This window comes from Corvus brachyrhynchos, unplaced genomic scaffold (assembly GCF_000691975.1).
Source record: "Corvus brachyrhynchos isolate BGI_N302 unplaced genomic scaffold, ASM69197v1 scaffold99, whole genome shotgun sequence".
NCBI classification, from domain to species: Eukaryota; Metazoa; Chordata; class Aves; order Passeriformes; family Corvidae; genus Corvus; species Corvus brachyrhynchos.
The window spans coordinates 3,243,307-3,269,645 of NW_008239778.1; the positions used below are offsets into that span (position 1 = coordinate 3,243,307).

The window sequence follows — 26,339 nt, forward strand, 5'->3', positions numbered from 1 at the left end:
CGAGCCGCCATTGCCGTGTGGGGAGAGGAGGCCGAGCTGGCGCCACAGCGCCCCCTGCAGGCACGGGGAACCAGGGCAGCCGCCCTGCCCGGCCGGGAGCCACCAGCGCCCCTGGTGGCCGCGAGCGGAGCTGCACCGAGGGGAAAGCGCCTGCAGCCGATGGAGGCCGGCAGCAGGAGTCTGGGCAGGGGTAAGGTTCCACAATTTCAGTATCTAGCATTCATTCAATATTTTTCTTTCTTTCTTTTTCTGTGTCTTGCAGGCACCCTTTTTTTGCTCATAAACAGGAGGTTTTTTTCACTTTTGCCCACTGGTATCCATTTCTCTCATTGGCAAAAGGGATTACTGGAGCCCTTCTGTTCAGAGGAAACACTCATTTCACAGCGTTTTCTCCTAAATTTGTCTCCAAAACCAAGACAATAATATTCACTATACAGTAGATCCCAAACCAGAACTTAGGGCTAAATCATGGAAGACAAAGAAGAAAGGAGGGAAGAGGAGTATATCTCTTCACTCCAGTTTCCATCTATCCACAGAGCCACATCCATTTCCAATTCCAATTCCAGGTACACAGGTACACAAAGAGAGGTTCTCACACCACCCACCTGACCAGCACAGCAGCTGCTACTGAGCCTTAAAGGCCGAAAAGAAGCACTGACAGTCCCTCCTCCATCCATTTTCTCTAAGTTTCTAAAGACTGAAAGCATAAATGTTCAAAACTTACTCCTTGCATCTCTAACACAAACAAGTCATCAAGAAATGCTCCCAAAAGGAGGGAACCACCAAGTCTCTGCCTGCTCCTGACTGAGAAGAAGGGAAGGCAGGGGACTAAGCAGACCCACATGCTGAAGGGTGTAAATAAAGGACATTTTTGGTGATATTTATTTTGGCAGTTATTACAGGGAGGAGACAAAAAATCCAGAAGCCATTCTCACAGAAAATGTCAACGCTTTCCCAAGTTTAATGATCTGATTTTTTTTCCAAAGGCCAGCTGAAAATGCAGCAGGGAAAAACCACACAGGACAGCTGAGAGAACAGAAGAGAAGGAAGTCTCCACAGAGACATCCAGTATTCTGAAAGCACGTTGAAAATATCAGTTAAATCACTACTGGCCTCATTTTACAAGCTGAGAGGCTGAGAAAGGGCAGTGAATTAAGAATTTATAAAGATGGACAGATAAAAGTTCAGGCAATCTTCAAGGAAAAAAATTGAAGGATGGCTTTTTTAGAGATTTGATTAAGTCACTTTAATAATGTATCTCACTACAAATTAAGACACAGATAATCAAATGTGATGCCCTTCAGAAATTAAGGGCATGTCTACACTGGAAGGCCAGATAGTATATCCCTCTCTCCCCTACTCTCTCAGTAGCTCCAAATAGTTATTTTAAATCCCTCGCTGAACAACACCATAGTAACAAAACCCTGGAATGCCATACAACAAAAGTCTTCAGGGAGCACACAGTAACTTCCACATGATATGGAAAAGAGGTCTTGGGTTATCTATGCCATCCCTTCCCAGGCCATGTAATTCCCTATCTGTCTACATTCATGCCTGCCCAGTCCAGGCCTAAGCAACAACTTAAGTGTATGGAGGCATCAAATGCATGTCATTGGGATTTTGTGTAATTATCTGAAAGCCTCCAGAACTGGTGACTGGGAGTGCTTTGGTCTTGCACTGAACTCAGGTATCAGATTCTGTCAGCACTTTTACAGTGCAGGATGCCTTGATCCTGTCTGGGTTTCAAACAGCCAACTGGAACACTGTGTGCTCTGCCCATTCCTTATGACACTGACAAAACAAGCAAAGGGAAAATCAGTAGTAAAGTTTGTCTCTTCTTACGATGTACTTACTGCAGAAGAGAGACAAAGGAAACCCTCAGGAAACCACTGTGTTCAAGCCAAAGAAAGCAGTTTTAACAAGTTTTCTGAGGGCTGTTCTGTTTTGAAGTTCACAGCCATCAAAATATGTATTTTCTGGACTATTCCCACTCCCTTTGACTTTCACATCCTAACTGGGAGTTTCAGCATAAATTGGGAATTACACAGAGCATCTCAGTTCAGGAGGGCAAGCTGGTCCCTAGGAAAGGGATGACAAAAAAAGCCAATGAAATTATGTATTCAGAACCTGGAACTTCCTGCCCCAAATCTGTCCGTGAGTTATAAAAAAAATTGGCACCGGTTCAAGATCTCTCCAAAGCCAAGACAGCAATTTTGTAACATATAAAAAGGAAACATAAATATATCTTAACAAGGGAAGGGAACACCAAAACGTGCCTACAGCGACAACCGGGAGAGCTGAAAGATCAAAATGAGAGATGCTGGATAGAGTAAAAAAGAGTGTCTGAGCTATAGCAGCAAACCCAGAGATCCCTCACCAAAACTGTGTGAGAGCTTCCTGTATGGAATGGGGAACTGGACCTCTCGGGCTCTGCAACACTTTACTGTGTGATTCGGGGCAGCCTGAACTCACAACAATCAGCAGAGATGACCGTGGGACAGAGATGACTGTCCAACACACGGGGCTGTTCGGAAGCCAAGTTAAGAGACAGTCAGACTGTCCATGCACAAGAAGGGCCTCTGAGATGTCTCCAGAGACCCGAGTTTGGTTCCTGGCTCAGCTCCCAGCCAAGGAGCGTCACCTGTAAAACAGGATGAACGACTTCAGCAAACCAAATCCATTATGTCTTGGGTTTCTGCAAAATACTTTCTGCATTACATCAACAACTCACTGGCTTGAATTTCCTTTGTAAAGCACTTTTAGACCTACTGATAAAGAACAAAGCTCTCCAAGAGAAGATGTTTCTGTCAAATGTTCCAGCATCCCAGGTGAGCTCTGTCACTTATAACATGAAGCAACTCTTATTTCTTTATACCATGAACAAAACTGCGTCATCCAGACCCCCAGTTAGAACAGACTTGAACAACTGTAGCAAGGTTCTGCTTTGTGTAAGGTAACTATTTAAGATTTGGGAAGCCAAAACTGTGCCAGAGCTGTTTTTCTGCTTCCTCATCTTTGCAGTGAAGGGCTGTGGATGAGGCTTTCTGCCCAGGTAACCCAGCAGCACAAGCCAAGAGCACCAACAGCAAGCTGGGCTCTCACACGAGCAAGTCAACTCCAAAGTACCCAATGGGACATCAAGACCTGCCTTGGTGACAGCAAGGAGAGGGCAAACATGGATCCCTCATGACCATGATGTATGTTTTATAAGCATGCTTAAACCATCTGGGAACAAATAAGGTCAAGTTAGCTTATTTAAGCACAAGAGCCATTGCCTCGCAGCAGCCGGAGCTGCTATTTCGGGAACCTGTCTCTTCACTTAACGTTCCTGGCCACTGATTCTCCCTCATCTGCCTCTTAGCTTTGCCTGCATAATTCAGTGATATCCAAGACTGCACTTGTCTCACATTGCCTCTTCCCCAGTTCCAGCTCATATCACTGCCTAACCCATCCCAGATTTCCCTGGTGGGGATGCTCCTCACCAAGGGATCTCAGCAGGTATGCAGTACAATCCCTGAGGCGAGACAGGATAAGCAGGCAGACACCAGGAGATAGTATCTTGTCCTCTCTGACAGCCTTAAGCCTCCCAGGGCAATCCTGCACCTTGGGAGCTACAGCCTCCGAGCTGCAAATGTGACCCAGGATACAAAGTGCAGCAAAGCCTTCAGGTGACAGTCTCCTTGTGAGCAACAGCACTGCTTGAATTACAAGTGCACATCAGTTAAAGCATTGCAAACCTCTCCCTGGGTCAAAGAAAGGTACAAAATTCTAGATTATAATTTTTTTCCTCTTAAAACAGCTATTTGTGAGGGACAGTGGCAGGGATGGCCAATGACAACAAATACAAACATTTCAAGCAGAGGCAGGGCGATAAATACCATCATTTTCCACAACACCCCACAGCTCTCAGTCCAGGTTCTCACAGGTAAGCACCCACATCTGCCAGCATCTACTCACATACCTCTGAAATCACAGCTGACCTGGAATGTCCTATGGAAACAAGTCTCAGAAGTAAAGGGATGAGACTGAGCTGCAGGAGAAACTCAGAGTTCTGCAAACGTCCTCCCAGTCCTCCAGCTAAGCAGGAGCGTGTGAGGACAGCAGCGACAGAAAGGGCTGTTGTTTAGTCCAAGCTCTTCCCAAACAAACTCATCCGTCTTGGTTTGAAAGACAGGTATCTTTCAAGGAAGGCAGGAGACTCCCTTGAAATGGAAAATGCAACCACTTTCCCTCCGAATTATTATAATTTTGAAATCAAGGGGCTTTCAGGCAGAGATAAGAGGAATAGGAATAACAGTTCTTTACTATTATATATCTCTATGTGTATAACCAGTCGAACAAACAGCAATGACTATGGCAGTAACAGCAAACACAAACCCAGTGCCAGCCTTCTCGGCTGTCGGGCCCTTTCCCCTCGGGTGCAGTTCCGCTCGCAGCCGGCAGGGGCGCTGGCGGCTCCCGGTGAGCAGGGCAGGTGCGATGGTTCTGTGGAAGCCGTGATCCTGTAGAAGGATCTGCTCTTCCTTGGAAAGGTCCAGTGGTGGCTGTGTAGCTCCTGTCCTCTGGGAATCCAGTGGAAAGGGTGTCTCTGGTGTTCAGAATCTCAGATTATATCAAGGATGGGATGCTTGGTTCCTCCCCCTGGGTGGAACATCTCACAATGGGTTAATGAGTCATGAGGCCAAGTGTTGATTAGGCTCATTAACAGAAGATGGTCCGGAGGGAGTTATCTCTGAGTCCTGCATGGCACTGATGGGCCATTAACAGAAGATAGTTTGGGGGGAGGAGGCAAGGAAACACTGCCCCACCTGGTTTCAACAGCTCATGAGGATGGGAATAGAATACACTGCAACCCAGGACATCACCCCATAACTTCAACATCGGGCCTGGAACTTCTACCCAACCTGCAGCTTCTCTGTCAGCCAAGCACACAACTTCCACCTGGAGATTCAGGGCTAATAAATTCTTCAGCAAGTTACTTTAATGATGGATTAGTCTCTGACAAATACATACTTTCTACAGATTCTAAATTTGCTCAGTTTCCAGCCTCTGGCTTTTACTACAAGAGATTTTTTTACCATCTTCAAAAGAGATCAATGACACTGAGAACACCGTTTTACTACACCATAGAGCTACTACGTTTTTACAGCTCTTACTCAGAGAAGTAAGTGTTTCTGCACCACCAAAATGACACAGAATTCCTTTTCCAGCTTTAGTAAGTCTTGCAGCACAAGTGCCAGCTTTGGCTATGAATCAAAACTGTTATGTGGAATATAAAGTCCTTGACCCCTTCTCATTACAGCAATATTTAATGCGCAGCTGCCCCAGCCCCACAGAGCCACACCAGCTGGGTTAAGTACATGCGGGGAGCGGGAGGAAGGGAGACAAAAGCCCCACATGTATGAACACCAACAGCAGTCTGTAAAAATGTTATCTCAGGGCTTTTGCAGGCCAAAAAGAGAACCAGCAGCTATATGCCACTGCCATTTAACAATATGGGAGGCCTCCTGCCCGCAGGGTAAACCTTGGACAACCCAAACAAACTGACAGTATTTCTCAGGAATTTTTCTTTAAACACACATGACCACAGAAATGAGAGGCACTGAGGAAACTTTAATAGCAAAGCTCATTATAATCTTGGATGGGTTGCAAGATGCTAAACTCTCCCTAACAAGAACAACATACAGGCATTGTAAATGTTTGTGGTTTCCCAGTGAATCACTGAGTTCTGCATGTATTCAGCTGCTAGAGAGAAACATGGAGATGACCAGGCTGGGAGGAGTGGCACGTTTTATGTAGCTGAGAAACAAAATCATACCTAACTCCACCCACTGGATTCCTGATGTAATCTTTAAATAGAAAGTGTTTAATGAAACCGAGGATTACCCGCTTTCTCCAGAACTATAAACAGCATCTTTAAATTCCCTGTTTTAAACAAAGATTTTGCTCCTCCTTGACAAAAAGAAACAGATCTAATTGTTCTGTTTCAATACAGCAAATTATAGAATAGCCTAAATTACCATGTAACCAGCATCTGAAGAAGTACGTAAAGAATGAAAGCCACCCTTAGAAAGAGGTCACTATTACAGTTACACAGAAACTCCAACACTGGAATCTCCCATGTCATCAAGTTTAGTCACCACATCACAACATTAATTTGGCTGCTTGGTTCCCCTCACGTCAATCCACAAGAATAAAAGTGAATGGCATTTGCTTCTTCAACCTCCTGTCCCACAGATTATCTCCCACGTAACAGCTGCACCCAAACACCATCCCCAGGTACAATTTGCACTGGCCACTGTGTCGGGAGCCCTGCAATTTCTCTCACTGTTTCTTCTATACAAATTATTTTCCAATGTATTTTAAGGTTTCCCTTTTGAACAATATTAGCAAGGGAGTCTGGTCCAGAAGGCCTGCAATGCACCAGGAGCCAAAAGTCCAGTGCACCTCAGCTCTACTTTTGTGGCTCTGAAGCTCATTCCAATGAAGAACTTGCATGACATGTCCTGAAATTCATGTTCAAAATACCGTTCCATTCTTTTTATATATTTTTTTTTAAAATACCTTAAACTGATCTGTATGAGTGTATTCCCTAAAGTTTGAGCTCTGTCTCTTGGATCCATATGCAGCCTTGCTGAGCTGCACCAGGAACATCACAGTGGTGTTATAAGAATTCTGCCAGCCTGGTGGGTACTATTCAGACCTAGTGCCAGCAGGCACAAGGTCTCTAAGACCTCTTAAGCTGAGCACAGTCCCAGACTGCAGCTCTGAGACCGAGCACCAGACAGATGAAAGCAGCACTCATCAGGTGTCATCTGTACTTTAAACACGTTGAAGCTTGTTACCTCTGTCACTTGGCTGATGCTTCTGCTGATCAATTCCTCCCATTCCTCCTCTGTAATGAAGAGCTTCAGTTCATGAAGTAGCAGAACTTTGTGGAGAAGCAAACAGGCCATGGCCTGAAAGAGAAAGGGGAGAGAAGAACATGAAACTCTCCAGGGAAGGTGTTAGCAATGTAAATACCCTGCTAAAGTAAACAGCTACGCACACCATCTAGGGGAGGCCACATTACAAAGACTGCACACCCTCGCCAAACAAGTATGTCACAGACTGGTTTGGGTTGGAAGGGACCCTAATTTCTGCCAGGGCCAGAACAGGGACAGGGACACCCTCCACTATCCCAGCTTGCTCCAAGCCCCATCCAACCTGGCCTTGAACACTTCCAGGGATGGGGCAGCCACCCAGCTTTTCTGGGCAACCTGTCCCAGTGCCCCACCACCGTCACAGCCACGAATTTCTTCCTAATATCCAACCTAAATCTGTCCTCCTCCAGCAAAAAGCTCTGTTTGAAAACATTCTCTAGGTCCTTATAGAGTCACCCCTCAGGAGACAGGGTGGTGGGTTTTGGTTGAATGAACATATAAAAAAGAGAAGGTCAAAGGGGAGTGGAATGGATCATTACAGTTCTAGATTTAGGCATGAATATCCAAAATGTGCATTAGCAACTGCTCCAAGGGCATCACTACTGGTCTCCCGAAGTTTTGAGGCAGCACCTTTGAGTGACTGCACCCTTTACCGTACCCTGACAAATGCAATAGGCACAAATAATAAAAAATAAAAGCTGGCAGGATAGCAAATGCTTCATTTCAGAGGAATACTAGATGGGAATTGCAGTTCAGAGCAGCACTTGGCCTTGCCCTGGAGTCAAACTTGTTCATTAAGCCTCTATATTAACACAGCAATGAAAAGAATGGCCACTAGAAAACCAACAGTAATCTGCAATCTTCTTACACATCCTTTTCTATTCCAGAATTCCTATTTAAAGGCTTTCTTAGGTACAAGAGAAAAATGCAGCAAAGGCAAAATATAAAAATGCACGAAATACAGTAATGAGGATTAGTACAAATAGCTTAGAGGATTTAAGGGGGGATTTTTTGTAGCAGCACAGCGTTAGTGAGCAAATTCTACTCATATAAAGAAAATAATGTTGCCTCTAGCTGCTATCACACAGACCAAAATTGAATGCAGTTACAAATATCAAAAAACAGAAGGAATTACAAGAGCTAATCTCATCCAAAAAAAGCAACGGCTGCTGTTCTTTAAACACATATCACAGAAAACAAATGAGCAAAGTTTGTAAAGCTCTTTATCAAAGACATCATTGAGATTATAAGTCTAAGACCTCAAAGATAAAAGCAACATGGTGATATGCAACCTGGCCTCCAGGTACCCCTTGGGTCAAAAAGAAGCAACCTGAAAAACATGGAGCAGGAGGCTAAAACCTGACCCAGACTTTTATTGGGTCGCTTCTAGGGAACTATTTACTGAATTATTCAAAGTGAGCAAAGAGAAGAAATCCCTGGATTCCCTGAGAGCAGCATGACCAGCCAGAGTCACAGGCAGTCAAACAAACACGTCACAAGCTCAAGGAGGTCTGTGTTTCCTATACAACATACTCCAGGCTTCTGGGACAGATGGGATACTGGAAAACAGGTTGCTCCCTGGAGAATACCAGCACTTGTATCTGTGTCACAACAGATAATGTCACACATCCTTGTAAGCTTACCTCCAGTTTGCACCAGTATGGCCAGTGAAGAGAATTACCCAAACAGAAATTCTGTTCTTTACTCGAAGGTGAAAGTGCAGCAGGGAACCAATGAGACCATGTCAGAAGATTTATGCTCATTCAATGAGCGAAAACACCCTAATGCCATCTTCAAGGCAGGCAGGCTTACATATTCCTTGTAATTATGGGGAGGCTGTGTCTTACAGAACAAATTATGGCATGTCTGCATGCATGTACCAAATGTAGTGGAAAGTCACTTCAGTGCAATTACAAAGAAAATGTGACCCTCGGAGCAGATGAAAGACTGCAATTCATTCTGAAAGGCCCAGGCAGGGTCACAAACCTCCAGGCACCAGCTCTTCTCTGACAATTACAAACACATTTATACTGCAAATGGGTGCAAAGCAGAGAGAAGGGTCTTGTTAAGGTATACTGGGATATCTCAGGACTGCAGGTTTACTCCAGAGGCACCAGTGACAAGGGCCTGCTCAGGAACTGCTCCAGTCAGCAGTGGGTAGGAGCACTGCAAATTAATGAGGAAAAGAACTGGAAGGAAATCAAAGCCATCCAAAGGAATGGGAGCTCTGGAGACCTGAGACTCATATGGTGCACTGAAGAACAGTCCCTGAATGGGACCTACTCCTTGGTAAGCACTAAGCTTGAAAAGTATTTTAAAAGAAAGGAAAAAAAAAAAAACCAAACCACTGAGCATTCCCTTCTGTGTGACATAAGTGAGGAAGTCAGAACACCCAATCATGTGAGGATCCTGGCTGGTGCTATCACTCTTTAGTAACTTTGTCACACTCAGAGCTTTCATGCCTCCAGCCTGTGTATTAGATTCCAGCAAAGTGAAAATATGTTTGAGTTTCACATAATTAAAACACTGCTATTGCTCTACTCAACATTATCCTTTTTCCTGATTGTTTAATTTAATAATGATAATTTAGTACTAAGCACAAACAACTTTTCTCATTTGAAACAACAAAAATAGAATATTTACTTGTTGGTTGAAATAAAATTTGGCTTAAGAACATCTCAGAGAGTAAACATGACACTAATAACTACAGGGTTGTCAGTACCATGCTATGCTGTACTTTAAGGTTATCATATTCATCCCAGAGTCAATGATTTCCCTGTTCCTAGAGCTGTTATTAACATACAGCCCCTGTACTGCCTATCCTTTTACAGCAAACTGAACAGCTCAACAGCAAAAGTTAAACCACAGGGAGAGGGACTGACATCAGTGGACTCAGCCAAAAACATCGGGGCAGAACCAAAACTAAATCAAGTTCTTCAGTCCTGGTCCAAGGGTGAACCCAATAAGAAACAACATTTCTCACTCCTCCTGCTGATGCCATCCCACCTCAGCAAGTTCAAACAAAACTAGGAGGGGCACCAAGTTTTCTTTAGAAGGTGGTGCAACCATCACATGTCACTCACAGCATCCATAAGCACGTGAAGAAGGATCCTGGATGTCATCAGAAGATTGCTTAACAAGGAAATGTACCCAGAGAAAACAATCGAGCAACCAAGAGCACAAAGCTGCCATCCCCCTGGAAAGCAACAGTCCTCAGCAATGGCTTTTCAGCCACAATTCATCTGTCAGGGCTGAGAAACATCAAAGCACTGGCTGGGAGGGCATGAAATAGCTCCAGGTAGAATAGTCCCTCCTGGCAGGGTTTGCAAAAACGATTTTGAACACTCAAAAGTGCAATCACTTTCATGACCTTCAGGAGCTTCACCAGGTAACAAAAGCTTCGCTTTACCACCTAATATAAGGGGAGCTAAGAGTATGAGCACTTTGCATAAGAAAGGAAAGACCCAAAGTCAGTCAGATCTTCAGGAACCATTTCCTTGAGGGAGCAGAGAAACAGCTCTGCCGCTACATTTCATTTTCCTTGTTTTATCTTCTCAAATACATGGACACAATGCAGCTGAAAGCAGACATGTTACAGGTGTGACATCCATGCACATGGGAGTGAATGTTCATCACCCCTCTCCTGCTTTAGAGGGCCAGTCAGAGATACTGCAAGCCACTTTCTTACCCATCTCAACACATCCCACTTTTTGGGAATGCAAATGTTTTTAATGAAAATAGCCTAAAAAAGAAAATGAGACTGCTCAGAGGATTTTTCAACCCATCTCCTGGAATGAGGATCTTCCCATCCCCAGCAACTTCAGGAAACACATCACTGGAGCACCACCAAACAGTAGTGGCAATACTAGCAATCCAGAAAGATCTTTTCAGAAATGAAGAATAGTCACAAAATTTACCTATGTTCTGTTCTGTGATGCAGAGGTTTCACTGAAACTTTTGAAATACAAGACCACACACAGAGCACCTTAGGAGGAGCCAAGCCACCCCAGCTAGTTCAAATCTTTTCCATCAACACTTACAACCCTTGTAATTTCTCACAGCTCATAACTTACCCTTAATATGTTCATGATGTGTCTTTTACAGATGATACAGGGACCAGCTGCATGTTTTACCATCACATCACAGACCATCAGCAATTTGAAGTTTGGAGAGTACTTCCACAAAACCCAGCACGGACCTGGAGCTCAACTACTAGACAAGCCAGTTGTCTCTCTCCCTCCTGCCCTCCCCAGCAACACTGGTATTTTGGAATGTCTTACAAGTATTTGGCAGTTTTGGAGGCTGGCAGAACAATACTGTCCCCAAGAATATCATAGAAGATTCTCTCCATTTTCTCAGTGCCAAATCAAGCCTGCTGTGTTCCTGACAGCCCTACGAGAGAGCCAAGTATTATCAACACTTCACAAATGGACAAAAATAGCAGAAGACTCAGAGTCCCAGCTACCAAATTCCAGTCCAGCTCAGAAAAGAGGGGTGTCATCCCCACTCATGCACAGTCTCTGAAATGAGAACGTGTGACAATAGTTACAAGCAGCTGACAGCCAGATTAGAGCTTTTTCTAAAGGGAGCTGAATGCTGCAGTGCATCCTGTGCACTAGAAGCCACGCAGTTGCCTAATCAAAACATTTTCTCCTAAATGACAGTTTTTAAAAAGACCATAAAGTAGTAAAAACAGTAAAATAGTAGAAAAAAAAATACAAGGGAGGTCTATTCAAGCAGGCACAGTAGATACACATAGAGACTCCCACATATATCTATCAAGCATGCAACTAAATGAGGCAGAAAGGCTCATTATCAGTCCACGTGGGAGCAGAGAACAAACAGTAACTAAGGGCAGTGGTGACCCTAAGATTTTCTGTGGCTTTGTTCATTTCTCTCTTATCTGCAATGATTACACAAAATGCCATTCAGTGCAAACGGTTGTGATTTCTTTCTGAAACAGGCAACGTGCTCACTGCAGTAACCAAGATGTGCTGGTAATTCCCAGGTGTGCTCACCCACCTTAGCCAGATACTAAAAAAGAGTGTGAGCGGAGGCTGCACACAACCCAACTTTATCTTGCACAGGGAAGGACAAGACATCTGGCCTAACCATTAAACATGGTAATGGATTAAACCCCTACCCATCCAGCCACTGTTTTCCTACTGAAAGCAGGTTATCTAGCACAGGTAGGTCAAAAGTTGCTCTCCTCTGTCACCATCCAGGTGAGCTGGATGGAGGGGAACAGATTGAGATGTCTTTCAATCACTGCTGTGAAAAAGAACAGAAAGAACAAAACAAATAAGCCTTTGCAATACTGTAGAGATTCTGTTTGCAGTTCTGAAGAGATGAAGGCATGACCTAAATTCAGAGTTGTTTCTCCAAAGAAAAGCACTCTGTTAATAGAGGGACACTTGTTTCTGATGCAAAAAGAAACACTCTTCAGTCCCAAGTGGTTTAGGATAGTGGCTGGAGGTGGCTTTGTAAACAAGTGAAAAAATCTGCCACCCAGGCACACTCCTGAGAGAAAAGACACTGAAATCAGCAGCCACCACTGCCACCATCAGAGGAGCGGGAACCTTAAGATGTGCCTGCACTGTGATACACCAAACCCTGAGTTTTCACACAGCTGTTCTGCGGGGTGATCCCTAAGCAGTTTGCAGGCTACAGCTGAGTAACCCTTCCAAATACCCTGACAGCCATTTCCAGCTTTCAGTAAAGAGGCAGCAAGTTTGCCTGGCTTGCCTCAAGCACATGGCAGGACAGAAACTCTTATTAGATCTGACCCAGGACAGTATTTGAGCTTATCACACCTCTTTACACTTTGTAAGAGAAGTAGTGGGGAGTTTAAATGGTTACAGAAGACATAAAGATGGATTTTCCTCATCTTTCTGCCTGTTGTTTTTGCAACATGAACAAAGTTTATCCACATGAAACATGTTACCAATGTGGCAAGATCTTCTTATTCCCTTTACGCAGTATATATATATATTAAAAAAGAAAACATTTTACCTGGAAAATTACAGGTTTGTGCAACTCAAATGCATTTTTATAAGTGAAGAAGAGTTTTAGTACTATCAACATTCCACTGCTCTTGGAAGTCCAGGAGACAAAAATATAGAGCTGGTATCACACCACAGAGGCCACTGGTATTTCAGAGCACTAATGCCTCCCTTCAGGCACAGAGCTTGCCCTGCCAGCACATCTGACTCAGTGCCAGCACAAGGCATAAAACAGCAACTCTCAGCGTGCACAGCAACAGGGATATGGCAAAAAATAATTGCACTTCTAGAAATTCTCTCCTCCCAAGCCCTTTGAGACTGCAGTCTCATGAATCACATGCTGCATTTGTGACAAATGCTACCAAGAAAGCTGGGTAAAAGAACAGAGGCCAAGAATATGGGAAATTATAAATAAGTTTTTTTTGAATTTTAATAAATAATATAACTGTGAAATAAATTCCTCAGCTATCTGTAATTTACTACATGTTCAAAATAAACCAACCAACCCACTCCAAAACCCAAAAACTCCACCTTACAGGGCTATTGGTTACAGGAGAACAACCTATCATTTATTACTACAGAGCAGGAGATCCAAAGCACCACAGCAAAAGCCTCTTCCAATTACTGTCAAAGCTTTTTTAAAATGAAAACAAAGAGCATCCAAAGCCATGAAGCAAGTGCCAATCTACCCCCCCATTTCTGCTCATACAGTCAAACTATTTTATTTTTACATTCACATTGGATGTGGGATGGAGATAAAGGCTCCACTGGAGCAGTCTTGAGTTTCAGGGCTTCTTATTTCTTAACCAATATTTGATTCATCATTTGAGCATTTCTGAGCCCATGAGCTACAAGTGTGTTTGATCTCGGTTTGGCAGCTGAGTCCGAGTTAGAAACTCAGCCTTGAAGGTTATTCAAAAGGACCAATTATGAAAGGGATGGGACAATAAGATCCACAACATTGGAACTGTTCCACACAGCAAATTCCCAGCAGGCTGTTCAGAGGCAACGGCAGTTCAATGTATGCTGTGTATACCATACAATCATGGAATGGTTTGGCCTGGATGGGACACCTTAAAGCCTATCCTGTTCCACCCCTGCCATGGGCTTTCACAATCCCAGGTTGCTCCAAGCCCTGTCCAACCTGGCCTTGGACACTTCCAGGGATGGGGCAGCCCCAGCTTCTCTGGGCAACCTGTGCCAGGGTGTCCCCACCCTCACAGGGAAGAATTCTTTCCCAGTATCCCATCCATCCCTGCCCTCTGGCAGTGGGAAGCCCTTCCCCCTTGTCCTGTCACTCCAGGCCCTTGTCCAAAGTCCCTCTCCAGCTCTCCTGGAGCTCCTTTAGGCACTGGAAGGGGCTCCGAGGTGTCCCTGGAGCCTTCTCTTCTCCAAGCTGAACACCCCCACTCTTCCAGCCTGGTTCCAGAGCAGAGGGACTCCAGCCCTTGGAGCATCTCCATGGCCTCCTTAGTGGGAGGCAAGAAGAGGGACCGAACAGGATTCTTTCCAAATTTAAGGACAAACAAGAAATTATGCTTCAAGATCCTTAACACGTATCCTCGCTAAACAAGCATCAAACACCAATTATTTACTTAAAACATACAAAACTTATTTGAAGGCTTTAGATACAAAAAGTGAAAGCGAGTGGTGCTTAAGAAACGTTTGTGCCAAATCATTTTTCCTCAATCCCCAAGATGTAACTGCAGTATCTCACACACAGCATGTGCACACAGACATGATTCATACATACTTCAAATCCAACGGGGAGAGAGGATAAGACAAAGCCCTGGCTGTGGCTTAAGAAAACTATTTTTTGATAACAAAAACTAATTTTCCCTCCTCACCACCACTGAAACAAGGCACACACAAACAGTAAGAGATTGCCATTTAGTAGCTGTCTAAAAGGTTTCAGTGTGAAAAGTGCTCACACCTTCAGGGATAAGTGGACTGTTAGGAGAATGTGGCTATTCATGTTCATCTTCTGTTCATGCATGGTTATGAGAACGTGCCTGGCATGTTCAGCTGTGCGGAACTGCCTGCGCAAGGACATCTGAGCAACAACACAACTATTTCTTGGTTTAAAAACTGGACATCAACTTTTACCCCAAATTTACCCTGTTATCCCACTGATTAAGGGACTCGAGGAGAGCCTTTCCTGCACCTTGTTCCTGGCTGGCTCCTCTGTCCTGCCTGGCACAAGGACACTGTCAGTCACTAGACAGACTCCTGTGCCTGAAAGCAGCCAGAGAGAGCTCACACTGCCCACAAAGACCATGGAAACATCTTCTGTATGATCACCTGGCTTTGGAGCTGAATTCAGCAATTCCTGCTACAACCCAGTGTCCTCAGACTAATGAAATGGCTTCTTCAAGGCGTTCCCTCAGCCAGCCCTGACAAGGTGTGATATTGCTGTCTAAGGTCGGCAGAGCACCAGCAGGACACAACTTGGCCAGCACAGAAGCTGTCAGACTGTCAGATGACAGTTTCCAGGTCTGTCCTTCTGCTCCAGAAACAGAGATCATAGAAGAATGCAGGAGAAGTAAACACTGAGCAGAAATCCCCAGCCATCATCCACCATCCCCAGCTCCCACACCTTCACAGTGCTCCAAACATCACACTCTGGGTCAGAAAGTAGGTTCCTCCCTCAGTTTGGCTTTGCCAAAAAAAAACCAAGTAAGAGATTTATGAGCTCAGGAAAAAAATTCTCCTTGCTAAAAAGTGATGAAAACAAATGATGTTTTACTGCTTAAATTAAGTTCCTGTGACAAATGGATGAGAAAAATTTTGCAAGGCTGGTTAATTATAACATGTAAAGCATTTAAGTGACACCTAAATCACATTTTACAACCTGGGATGATAAAGGCAACCTCCGTGTACTCCCACCAAACATCCTACGTCATCAAGCTCTTGCAATCTTCAGTGGTTCAGAACAAGCCAACCTGCATTGCAGCCCAGCTTAAGGCACTTTTACCTGTTCTTCCTTCCCAGTAAAAATGCAGATTTCCATAGATCTGGCAGGAACCTTTAAACCACTCACAACAGCTTACATATAATTAGCACATTGAAAATAACTGCCATTCAAGAATGTTTTGCTCATTTGACCATCACCATTGTATAAATGATCTGTTTAGGCCTTCTTGAGCACAAAAATGATGAATAAACTCTGTGGGTTTAACTTTTATTCCTAAACCCCTCCCTCTCTCTGGCTGGTTTAACACGCAGATCAGCAGTTTGCAAACCAAAGGGGGCTCGTGTCCACTTGGGACTGTTTGATACAGTTTGATTTTTGTTTAATACATCCCAGTATTTCCCAGTGCAGGTCAACTTCCCAGTCACTATCTCAGCAATGGAAGAAATGGAAAAGCAATCGCCTGCTCATCATCTCCTAAGGTAGCAGGTGAACTGGATCCCTCACCTCCATGAGAGAGGCTCAAGACCAAGACTCAGGGATGGCGAAAATCTCTGGCTAAAATGCTTCCAAGCAGAGGAAAAGCACAGGATGTAGAGCTAGATCAGACCTTGGTGCCCACTTTGGATACTCTACTTTTGAATTTCAGGTTTTGCTACCTTTCTTCTGAAAAGGAACAAAGCTCCCTGGAAGCAGAGACAAAACTGGCTGTGAAGAAATCTCCATCTTCCTACCCCTCCTGCAAACTGCCCTCTCCTATTTCTATTGTCCTTCATACACCCCTTCACCTATGGCTCAGATGTCCTGCTCTAGGCAGTAGCAAGGAGAAGTTAAGCAACCTGTATGATTCCACTACTATTCCCAAGGCTCTGAAGAGCAGCAGTTCATTGATCAAACAAGCTGCTCACTTCATTCTGCTGTGACTGAGCACTTGCCAGACCACAGAAAGTTTATCCCATTAGTTACACTGGCACATCCTCCTCCACAACCTGAAAATGGCTATAGCATGACAAGCACTTTAACCACTGCTGCTCAATCTGGCTGAAAATGTGGATTGAGCTATACCCCACATAAACCACCTTTATATAATGCAGCTGCACCTACACAAGTTGTGTCAGTCTAGACCCTACAGGTAAAGATACTCACTGATTTCACTGACACAGTCACACCAGATGAGTTTCAAATGCACTTGAGACAGCAGAAATCCCAGGACTAGCAGTCCTGGCAGATTACATATACAACCTGCAGACCATATATACAGCATTCACTCACAGGTTTCTTTATGCCCTAGTACTTTTTTTAACCAGGGACCCTGCAAATCACATTCTCTTCACTGCTGCCAAGGAATGGACTTTTTCAATGCTTGGTTCCCCTGCAAACAGTGCTCTGGAGGATGTTCTTGCCAGAGGAAAAGCCTCAACTTGCACTTGCCTAACCAGAGGGGCCCATTTGGGAGAGTCTGCTCACTGCAGCAGGACATCCGTGCCCAATACAAGTGTGCACAGGTACAGCTGCTTCCTTCAGCACTGTTCTGTTGGCAGCTGGGAGAGGCAAAAAAATAATTTAAAAAAAAAAAATTAAAGCTTCCTCCTTTGGTCACCACAGTCTAACAAGACATAGTGATACAAATAAGAAGTTGCTATATTTTAAAGGGAGTAGAGAGGAGTCAGCACACACAGAGAGATCTGACAGTGCAGTTTTTTAGAGGATACCTACATGGTAAATAGTGGGATGCACTGGCAGGTTTTCTGCCTCAGATAAAGGGTCTGCAGGACATTTGTGCAGTCAAAACAATGAGCATATAAAATAATACACAGGACCCCTGGGCCAGGCCTGGCTGATGGTATTACATACCAGCTCTGAGTATTTCATTTGCATACAACAAATGGTGAGCATTCAGGGCTGGGAAAAACCTTGTGCTCTTCTTTCAGCGGAGGCCAACAGGCAGACCCTTGGGACACAGCAATCCATACAGCACAATCCATATATTGGTCTGCTGCTTTGGTCAACACACAGTTTCATTTCTCCCTGGGGTAACCACTTACCATATCAGAAAGGCCAATCAGTCTTAATGTTTTGCTCCAAAAAAAAAAAAGTCAATATATTATTACCCTAAATTCTTGGAAAATGAAAAGATGCCATAATTAAGTGAGCCATGAGGACACAAGATAAATCAGCAGCAGAACACAGATTAGCATCCATGAGCTCTGATGTTTTCTTGCTCTTCCTGTAATGCCCAACTACAGGAGTGAAACACTGCTGGGGAATACTGGTACCACAAAGCATACTGAGACCAGGGAGAAAAGAACAGGAATGGACCCTGCAATGCAACCAAGCTTCCCTTTCCCACATTAAAAAATAATAATCAGAAAATATGCCCATTTTCTTTCTTCTCTGCCAAATTAAGGACACAGTCACAATTTTAAAAAATAATCTAAAACAATTTGGTTTCTTAATAAGACCCTGTTTATTTTGGAGCATTTCTACTTTGCTTTTACAAGTTTCTCACTCTAAACATCAGAGCAATAAATGGTTTTTTGTTAAGAAATCAAAGCAAAGACTCTTGAAGGACATCCCAGTATCTGAGGCTCAAAGAAACATGACCAAGAAACCTCTCAGGAAATTATCTGGGACACTCTCCTTTCTCCCAACTCTGGTTTTCCTCTTGAAAAAAAACCCAAACCAACCTATCCCCAAAGCTTTAATTTTGTCAGTTTCTATTTAACTTTATTTATTATTTATATATTGTAATACTGAACACCAAGAGGCTCCACTGACATCTCAAGTTACTCACACACATTGGTAAGACCAAGACCAAAACCGTCCCCCCAGTTGCCTCACCCTCACTGCTCCTCCCAATACTTTCCAAGCCAGATGTCTCCCCTGCACAACAAAGCCCTCAATTCAGGAGAGACTCGCAATAGGATTTTCTTGAGGCAATTCAGAAGGCAGCTACAGCATAATGCAGCATATTTAAAGAGACTTTGCTGAAGTCAAATTTAATAATTTAGGAGATTTACGAGCAGCACATGTTTAAAAAAAGCCCATGTTGCCTAGGCACTGTGTGCTTTCAGCTCTGCCCCCGATACACTAGACCAGCCTTGATGTTGCAAGGACAAAGGTTTTCATCTTTTGAGAATATTTCATTCATATCAGCAGATAATGAGAAATTAGAATTCCAATTCACTCAAACATCAACCACTGAAGTATAGCTTTCATGCAGTATTTAAAAAAAAAAGGTACTCACACGTTACTAAAATTGTTAGCTTGGAATACGGAAATAAAAAGCATTGCTAAGCAAAAAAAAAAAAAACAAAGCTGGAAACTGTACTGGGTTGAACTTTGAAGATTCATTGCTTTGGATGCTCATCAGCAGACCTCTTTTCATTTTGCAGAATCCACTGAGAGAGGCACGATGACAAGACAGAGGGCACAGTGCCCTTGGGAAGAGGGACAGGGCTGGAGACCCTGTTGTGTGTGGAGGTTGCTGAGAAATTCTGCAGAGGAACCTGAATTCCTTTCTTCTGCTTCAGCTCTTGCAGAGTGGCATTTTAGTATGTCCCAAGGGAAAGCAGAAAGAGAAGCAGCCAAACCCCACTATTCCCACACCCCCATACTACAACAAAAATGGACCTCCCACCTGGGGACATCGTTGTCAGTGAGCAGAGCCCAGACTGGCATTTCATTTTATGCTATAAAAGCCCTCATCTTTCTTCGCTTCCCAACAAAACACCCTTCCAACACACCTGCCAGTACTCCCAAACCAAGATCCCACAGCTCACTGTAAACAGAACATAAATCATTCTCCAGATCTTCAACAGGATTCTATCCTGATGGTTTTTTATATTTTGTAACATTAATGTATCTTGAGTCCGTATGACTGAGAGTCGCTAGTTTTATCACGCCACAGCCATTTCTTCCCCTCCTGTGTTTGTTATGCCATTATTAAATACATGGCAATGACCTTGTCTCTGGGCAAACTTTTCCCATTTGCTCTACACAAACATCTACTCCTCAAACTGTGGAAGGGGCTGTGTTTGGCAGGCTGAACACAACACACTTGGGTGGTTCAATCTCTTTAAAAACTATCAACTCACTTTTTAAAAACTATCAACTACCCATGTGTCAGATGGCAAGTTTAATTTAGTAGGCTAGGAAATGACTCAGTTGGAAAATCACTGCAATATGGTATAGATCTAACTCAGCAAGTCCATCCTACACACAGGGCTGTTACTGCTCTGGAGCACTTCTCTCCTTGGACAGCTCTTACCAGCAGCTGTGTCTACAGCAAGAACTGAAAGTTATGTGACCTTTTAATTTTCTTATTTCTTCCCAGCAACAGACTGGAATGCTTCCTCCATTACTGAGGATTTGCTATATGATCATCAATACAATCAGCTGAACAGTAGTGAGCAAAATAAACACAGCCTGTATCTCCAGAATCACAATAAAGAGGCAAACAGAAGCTTTTTCATGTTCTGCTTGTGCTGCACTGAGTATGGTGGAATATAAAGACTGGGGCTGATAACAGGGCAGTGTCTCTGCGCCAGCCAGTTAATGCCTGGTATCACTATGGATCTGTTTGTAGGCAATGCAGGCATCTGTCTGCTAGACACTTCTGGCAAAAGACACAGAGACCATTAGAAGGCACCAAGAAGTACAACAAAAAAAAAACCTGTGTGAAGGAAAAATAAACAAACATAAGCAGCTTACAACATGCATGATGCTCCCAAGAGACCCTGCAGGTTCAGTGACAGGGGTCCCACATTTAGCTGAAATTCACCATGAGCACACCAAGTTCTCAATGCAAATACAAGTGAAAACTCATGCCGTGGAATTTCGAGCACTCAGCTTAAATGCAGTCAGGAGGACCTGAAAAATTTACACAGACCTTTTAAAATTTTCAACCATCTCACACAAGTAAGAGAGAAACACAGCTTAGAAAGCAATTCCTCAGGGAGACACGTTTTGCTGTGGCATCAGACACCTTTCCAAAGAAGATCAGAGACTATTTATAGATGCTGTCAATGTCCTCCTCACCAAAGGAAAATGGTTTCTTCGAGCAATCCCCGTGTAAGAAACACTCTCAAAAATGAAAGGCTGGGATGCAATAATCCACATGCACAGCCATCCTAAAGATCTGGGAACTAAAAATCTCCACAAAAAAACGTAGAGCACTCTGGCCCTGACCCAGCAAAGCACTTAAGCATTCAACTGCTTCCCATTCAACTTCAGCAGACAGTTTACATACCTAGAGCTGGTCCGTGTCACAGGGCTTTGCTGGCTCTGATGAAATAGATCAAAAATGCCCAAAAGCCCATCCATAGTTCAGCTTCACCTTGCAAAACATTGACTCTCCTTGACCATCACCTTGCACAAAACAGGAACAGGACACTGACTGCAGCCAAAGCATGTTCAATTTGATGTAGATTTTCCAGCTGCAAATGGTTTCTTTTCATTGAGGAGAGGGCACATATTGAAAAGGATGGATTCTACAGGCAACAGCCTCTCCAGCACTGCATCCCTTGGATCTCACTGCCTGTGGACAATTCACCCTCTGAAGGCCTGTCCACCTGTGACACCTCTACGGAGGACACAGGCACAGGGTGTCTGACCTGTGCCAACAGAGGATGCTCTGAAGGAACAGAGCCTTTCACTCATGGCCTATTGCTCAGCTCCCACCAGTTGCCCAGTGCTCATTCCTGATGCATAGCAGGTAGAGCTGAACTGGTGCTGGTTCTTATCTGGGAAGGTTTATTCTGCTTCATTTTTAGTAACAGCTTATGCAAAATGTTCAATAACAAGCTCTTCCTCTACCACCTGCTGGAAGCTATCTGTGAGCACACAGGCAGGCCACAGTGCACTAATGTGGGGATCCATTCATCTCCCCCAGCATGAAGTGAAATACTCCCAAACACACAGAGGGATGCTGGCTTCTGAGGCTTTGCAGCACTTTTACTGCTCTTGCTGTATTAAAGTTTAATTACTTTTTAACTTAGATATTTACATCAAACATAAACTGTTCAGAAGGACAACTGTCAACCAGCCAAGACCTCTTTGGCAGGACTTTGGGATCATATTTTACTCTTCTGGTGATGGCAGCTCTGGCACAGACTTGCTTCAGTTCTGTAAAATCATGTCTATATATGTTTGATCCCTTTGGGGAGACTGCCAAAGCACCAAGATTAATTAGCAACTTACCTAAAATACACTCTCTCTTAGATAGATCTTAAAGGGTTCCTTGTCACAGACAGCTTTATCAAAACACATTCTGGAATACTAATGAATCTATATGACATAAGATGACATTTTGAACTCTGTCCCAGTGCCCATTCTCATTTCCACACTAAGTAAAATGACTTTTATTAGCTTCATGACAGCTCTGCACTTACATCAGCTCTGCAGAATTCCAGCCAAATCACAGAAAATAAACTCACTTCATGGACAAATACAGCCTCATTATGCTTCCAGCTACTGCAACATCCTCGATCAATATAGCTTTGACTGTAAATAAGAAGGCAGGAATGTATTCAAATTGATGTGTGACCACAGGGCAAAAGTAATTGCAGAGGCTCTTAGCAATTGTGTTCACTCGCAGTGCCTTTCTCAAAGGAAAAGAACAAGGGATGGATATTAAATCATTTCTGTAAATCCTAGGAAAAAGTTACAGACTAGAAGAGGTTTCAAGTGTCTGCTACAAGCAAGATGGAGACAACACCTTACTTACTCCTGGCAGTAGTGATGCTTCATTTATTAGTGCTCATTTCCAAACTGATTCCAATACTGCTGGCCAACAAGCTGGACTGCTCAGGGAAAAAGCACAGCTGTTCCAGGCCAGGCTTGAGAGAGGCTGCACTTCAGCCTGCTTCCAGCTGGGAGCTGGCAGGTGCCCTTGCCTGCAGGAGCCTGCATCAGCAGCACACCTGGGTACTGCAATGCAACGAGTCACACATTTTCCCTCTTCACCTGATCCTCAGGCTCACAGAGGGAGTTTTTAGGGTAGAAACATTAGTTCATGGACTCATCCAGTTCTCATATAGGAGAATGGGGGGATACTGCAGTGAGAACCTCACCACAATTACCAGTGCAGCACTGAGGGGTTTGTGCTACAACAGCATCAGCCCAGGGACAGCCCAGGACTGCACAATTACAGAATTGGATGTTACTGTAGCTCTGCTCATCAGACCAATACAGCTAAAAATAAACCAGGAAGACATTCCTCACCTAAGGCTCCGGAGGGTTCTGGTATGTAGCTGAGTCATACAATAATCATCAAATTAAACACATCTTCATCCCTGGTTTATGCTCCATCAGCACAAACTAAAAAACCAAGCTTTTGTGCATATTGAAAAAGCAACACTGCACCCACTGAAACAAGGCACAAGGAAGTAATTTGAAGGTCAAGGACTCCTGGAAAGCGACTGCAGCAGTAAGAACAAATTGCACTAAGAAAGGAGGAAGTGAGGACTAGCTCACACACATTTTTTTCCAAACAGAATTTGAGAAAATATGTTTAGTGCTTGTGGAAGACATCAGGCTGACAGAAACATCCTTTGTCCATGAAACAGCACAAGCCTCCCCCATCCTGTCAGCACCACACACGTTCTGCTAGCTAACTGCACTGCCAGTGAGATCATCTGTGCCAGACACTTATCACAATTCCCTAGCGCCAGGACAACTCAAAGGGAAAATGCAAGCTCCACTTGTGATGGCTTGTCATTTTCCCATACCAGTTATCACTGGGGTCTGTTTCCCCAGCTGCCATTTGTACCTGAGCCCCTCAGGTGTGTGACAGGTATGTGTCTGGTCACTGCACTCCAGAAATGGTAGCTACACTTTACTCTGGTGTAAGCACTTTGTCTGCAAGGGAAAGTTCTCAGATCTGCCTGGATGTACCAAAAGATTGTTATGTGGGCACTGGCCCCATTCTCCTACCACTGAAGATACTTCTGCAAGGACAAGGCCATGGTGTGACTGGTTCTTAGGACCTCAGTCTGCAGAACTGCATTCAACAATCTAGATTAGACTGCACTACGAAGTCATTCTTTACCTCCTTCTTCCTTTTTTTACTTTAACTTGTAGCACTTCTCCTACACTAAAGGTCCTCTTGAAAACCTTCACAGTAGCTGCTTGCAATCAAATGATTCTGTGTAGTTTCTAGTCACTTCTTTCTACAACAGACAACACTGCAAGGGTACGTGGCAGGGATGAGGCAGGCCACATTCTGAGAAGACAGTACAGCCTTAAGTTATATGCTGATTTAACATACATATGGGATGGCAAGGATCTACAAAAGTTTGTGAAAGGGATCCCAACTCCTACTGTAGAAAAAAACAAAAGAAAAAAGCCCACGAAAAAAAACCACAAACAAAAAAACCCCCACAAAAATTAAAAAACCCAAACCAAAACCACCCAAACCGTCATAAACCCCACCAGATTTCTCAGTTCAATAAATGAGTGACAACCAAACACTAGTATGTTGATTTTTTTCAAAGCCTGAAGTGTTTTAACTTTCACACACACACGTTTGAGACTTTAACTTCCCACTTGAAGAAAGGCAGAGTTTGAAAACAGGCCAGCCAGTATCACTGAGCATTCAGAGCACCAGCTGCCTCAGGCACAATGCATTTGAACTTGCAGAGCTCCAGTCACAGGGTCCTGCAGCCAGTGTGGTCTCACAACAGGTGAGAAGTCCAGCTGAGAAGCATGAACTGCCTGAAACAAGGTGGTTTTGCAGATCCACCATCACACACATCCTCATCTTGTATCTTTCTGATGTATAGGTTTAAACAGGTACTAAATGAATTCAGGGTGGGATGACAACCCCCCTTTCCATGGTTAAAACATCCCTTGCCTTTGTCTCCCCAGTCACAAACGACACCAATCTCTCTGTCTCTGTCCTTTTCCAGGGAAACTGCTGCATTACTGTCTCCTACAGGCATCGGTGCCCCAGTAGTAACATCAGAGGAGCAGACCTTGGCCACAAGTACAAGCTTCAGTCTCAAGTTCAGTCTCAGTAAGACCATTGCAAGTTCACCTTTCCAGTTTAAAACTTGTTATACAGGTCGAGCTTACTGCTAAGGAAACCTATCAACCCAATCACTGTGAGCTACACTTAAAACTGCCTTGAGAGCTCTCACCCCCCCCAAAGCGTTGTTTTATCTCACGAACTACTTCAACATGGAGCTGAACAACCTCACTGCTCCTTCAGGCATGTAGGAACAGTGTCAGAGGAAAAGGGCTAACAGTGTCAGTCACACTATATAATGTTTTAAAGCTTAAACTATATATGTTTTAAAGCTTCTTTCGCTAAATTCTACGTCAAGAATATATCTCCAAAACACCCTACTCTACAGCCAACACCCAGGCCAAAGAAAAGTGCCTCCCAGAAAGACAAGTGACACCCACCCAGTAGCTACAAACACCTCCGTGTCTGTAAAGCCACAACACTGCTGCTGAGAGTTTGCTGTTCTCCAGGTTGTAGAGGTGACCAACTGAGGGAGACAGGATGCACAGAGAGGCTGCAGCAGTGCAAGACCCAGTTGCCTGGGTCATCAGCTACAGCCAACAGTCCACAGACAGTCTTTTCCAATATTCTTGTAATGACTTCACAGAAGCCGTAATTTCATGTTAATGAGCACTGCCTCTGATGAAATAAATCACAGCTCTCACCCAGATACTCCTGCCCCTGAACAGACTGTCCCTGTGCCCTGAACAAGACCAGTGAATTGACTGAAGTTAACTTTAACATGGCAAAAGGGGGAAAAAAACTGTGTGTGCAAGGACAAGATAAATTTTCAGTCAAATCATCCTCCTGTCCCATTTTGTGACGTAAATGCACGAACACTTGGGCAGCAGGCAGACAGTGAGGTCCCCAGGGTCAGGACACATGGCTGGGGGGGCCAGACTGCTCCTCTCAAAGCCAGTGCCAGCTGAGCAGCATCTGAATGGCTCCTGCATTTCCTACAGGATCTTCTCTGTTACCACTGCCCAGAAACTGAGTTTGACAGACCTGCAGCAGCCCACAACAGCACGCACAGGAACAACAGTGCACACACAGTTCAGGTTTGCTGTTTCTTGACCAGACCCCAGGCAGGCCCAGGCCTTGCTGTACACTGTGTTCTGCAAACCACCTCAGCCAGGTTGGTCCAGGGTAATCACTTAATGATCACGTTTAACTTTACACTAGAGGCCCCAGCAAGAGCAGAGCTGCTTGAAGTAAGAGCTGGGCATGTAGGCCAGTGGCCACAAGATCTTGCTTAGAGGCTCTAAAAAGGTAGGGACCAGTCTGGCTGAGAGGAGACGTGGAAGAGACCCCCAGCCTCCATGCTGCTCTCACAACCTTCCCAGGTACATGGGGTGAGGAGGAAGGAACACCCGCCTCACATCCTCTTCACGAATCGCTTTTCGTTTTGTTCACAACTACCTTAAGCTCAACCTGAAGGTACATCTCCTCCTCCCCCAGGCTGGCTGGGACAGTGGCCAGCAGCACTGCTGGGCCAG

At 44.2% G+C, this 26,339-nt stretch overlaps 1 protein-coding gene across 1 annotated transcript in view; it reads right to left on the reverse strand.

Annotated features, from left to right (window-relative positions):
• MYBBP1A (MYB binding protein 1a) overlaps positions 1-26,339 on the reverse strand; it is a gene marked incomplete at its 5' end in the record, with an annotated part of 58,658 nt that overhangs the window by 8,692 nt on the left and 23,627 nt on the right. The window contains one exon of the mRNA XM_017742970.1: positions 6,846-6,959. Coding sequence (XP_017598459.1) covers positions 6,846-6,959 — 114 coding nt within the window. The remainder of the gene's footprint in view (positions 1-6,845; positions 6,960-26,339) is intronic.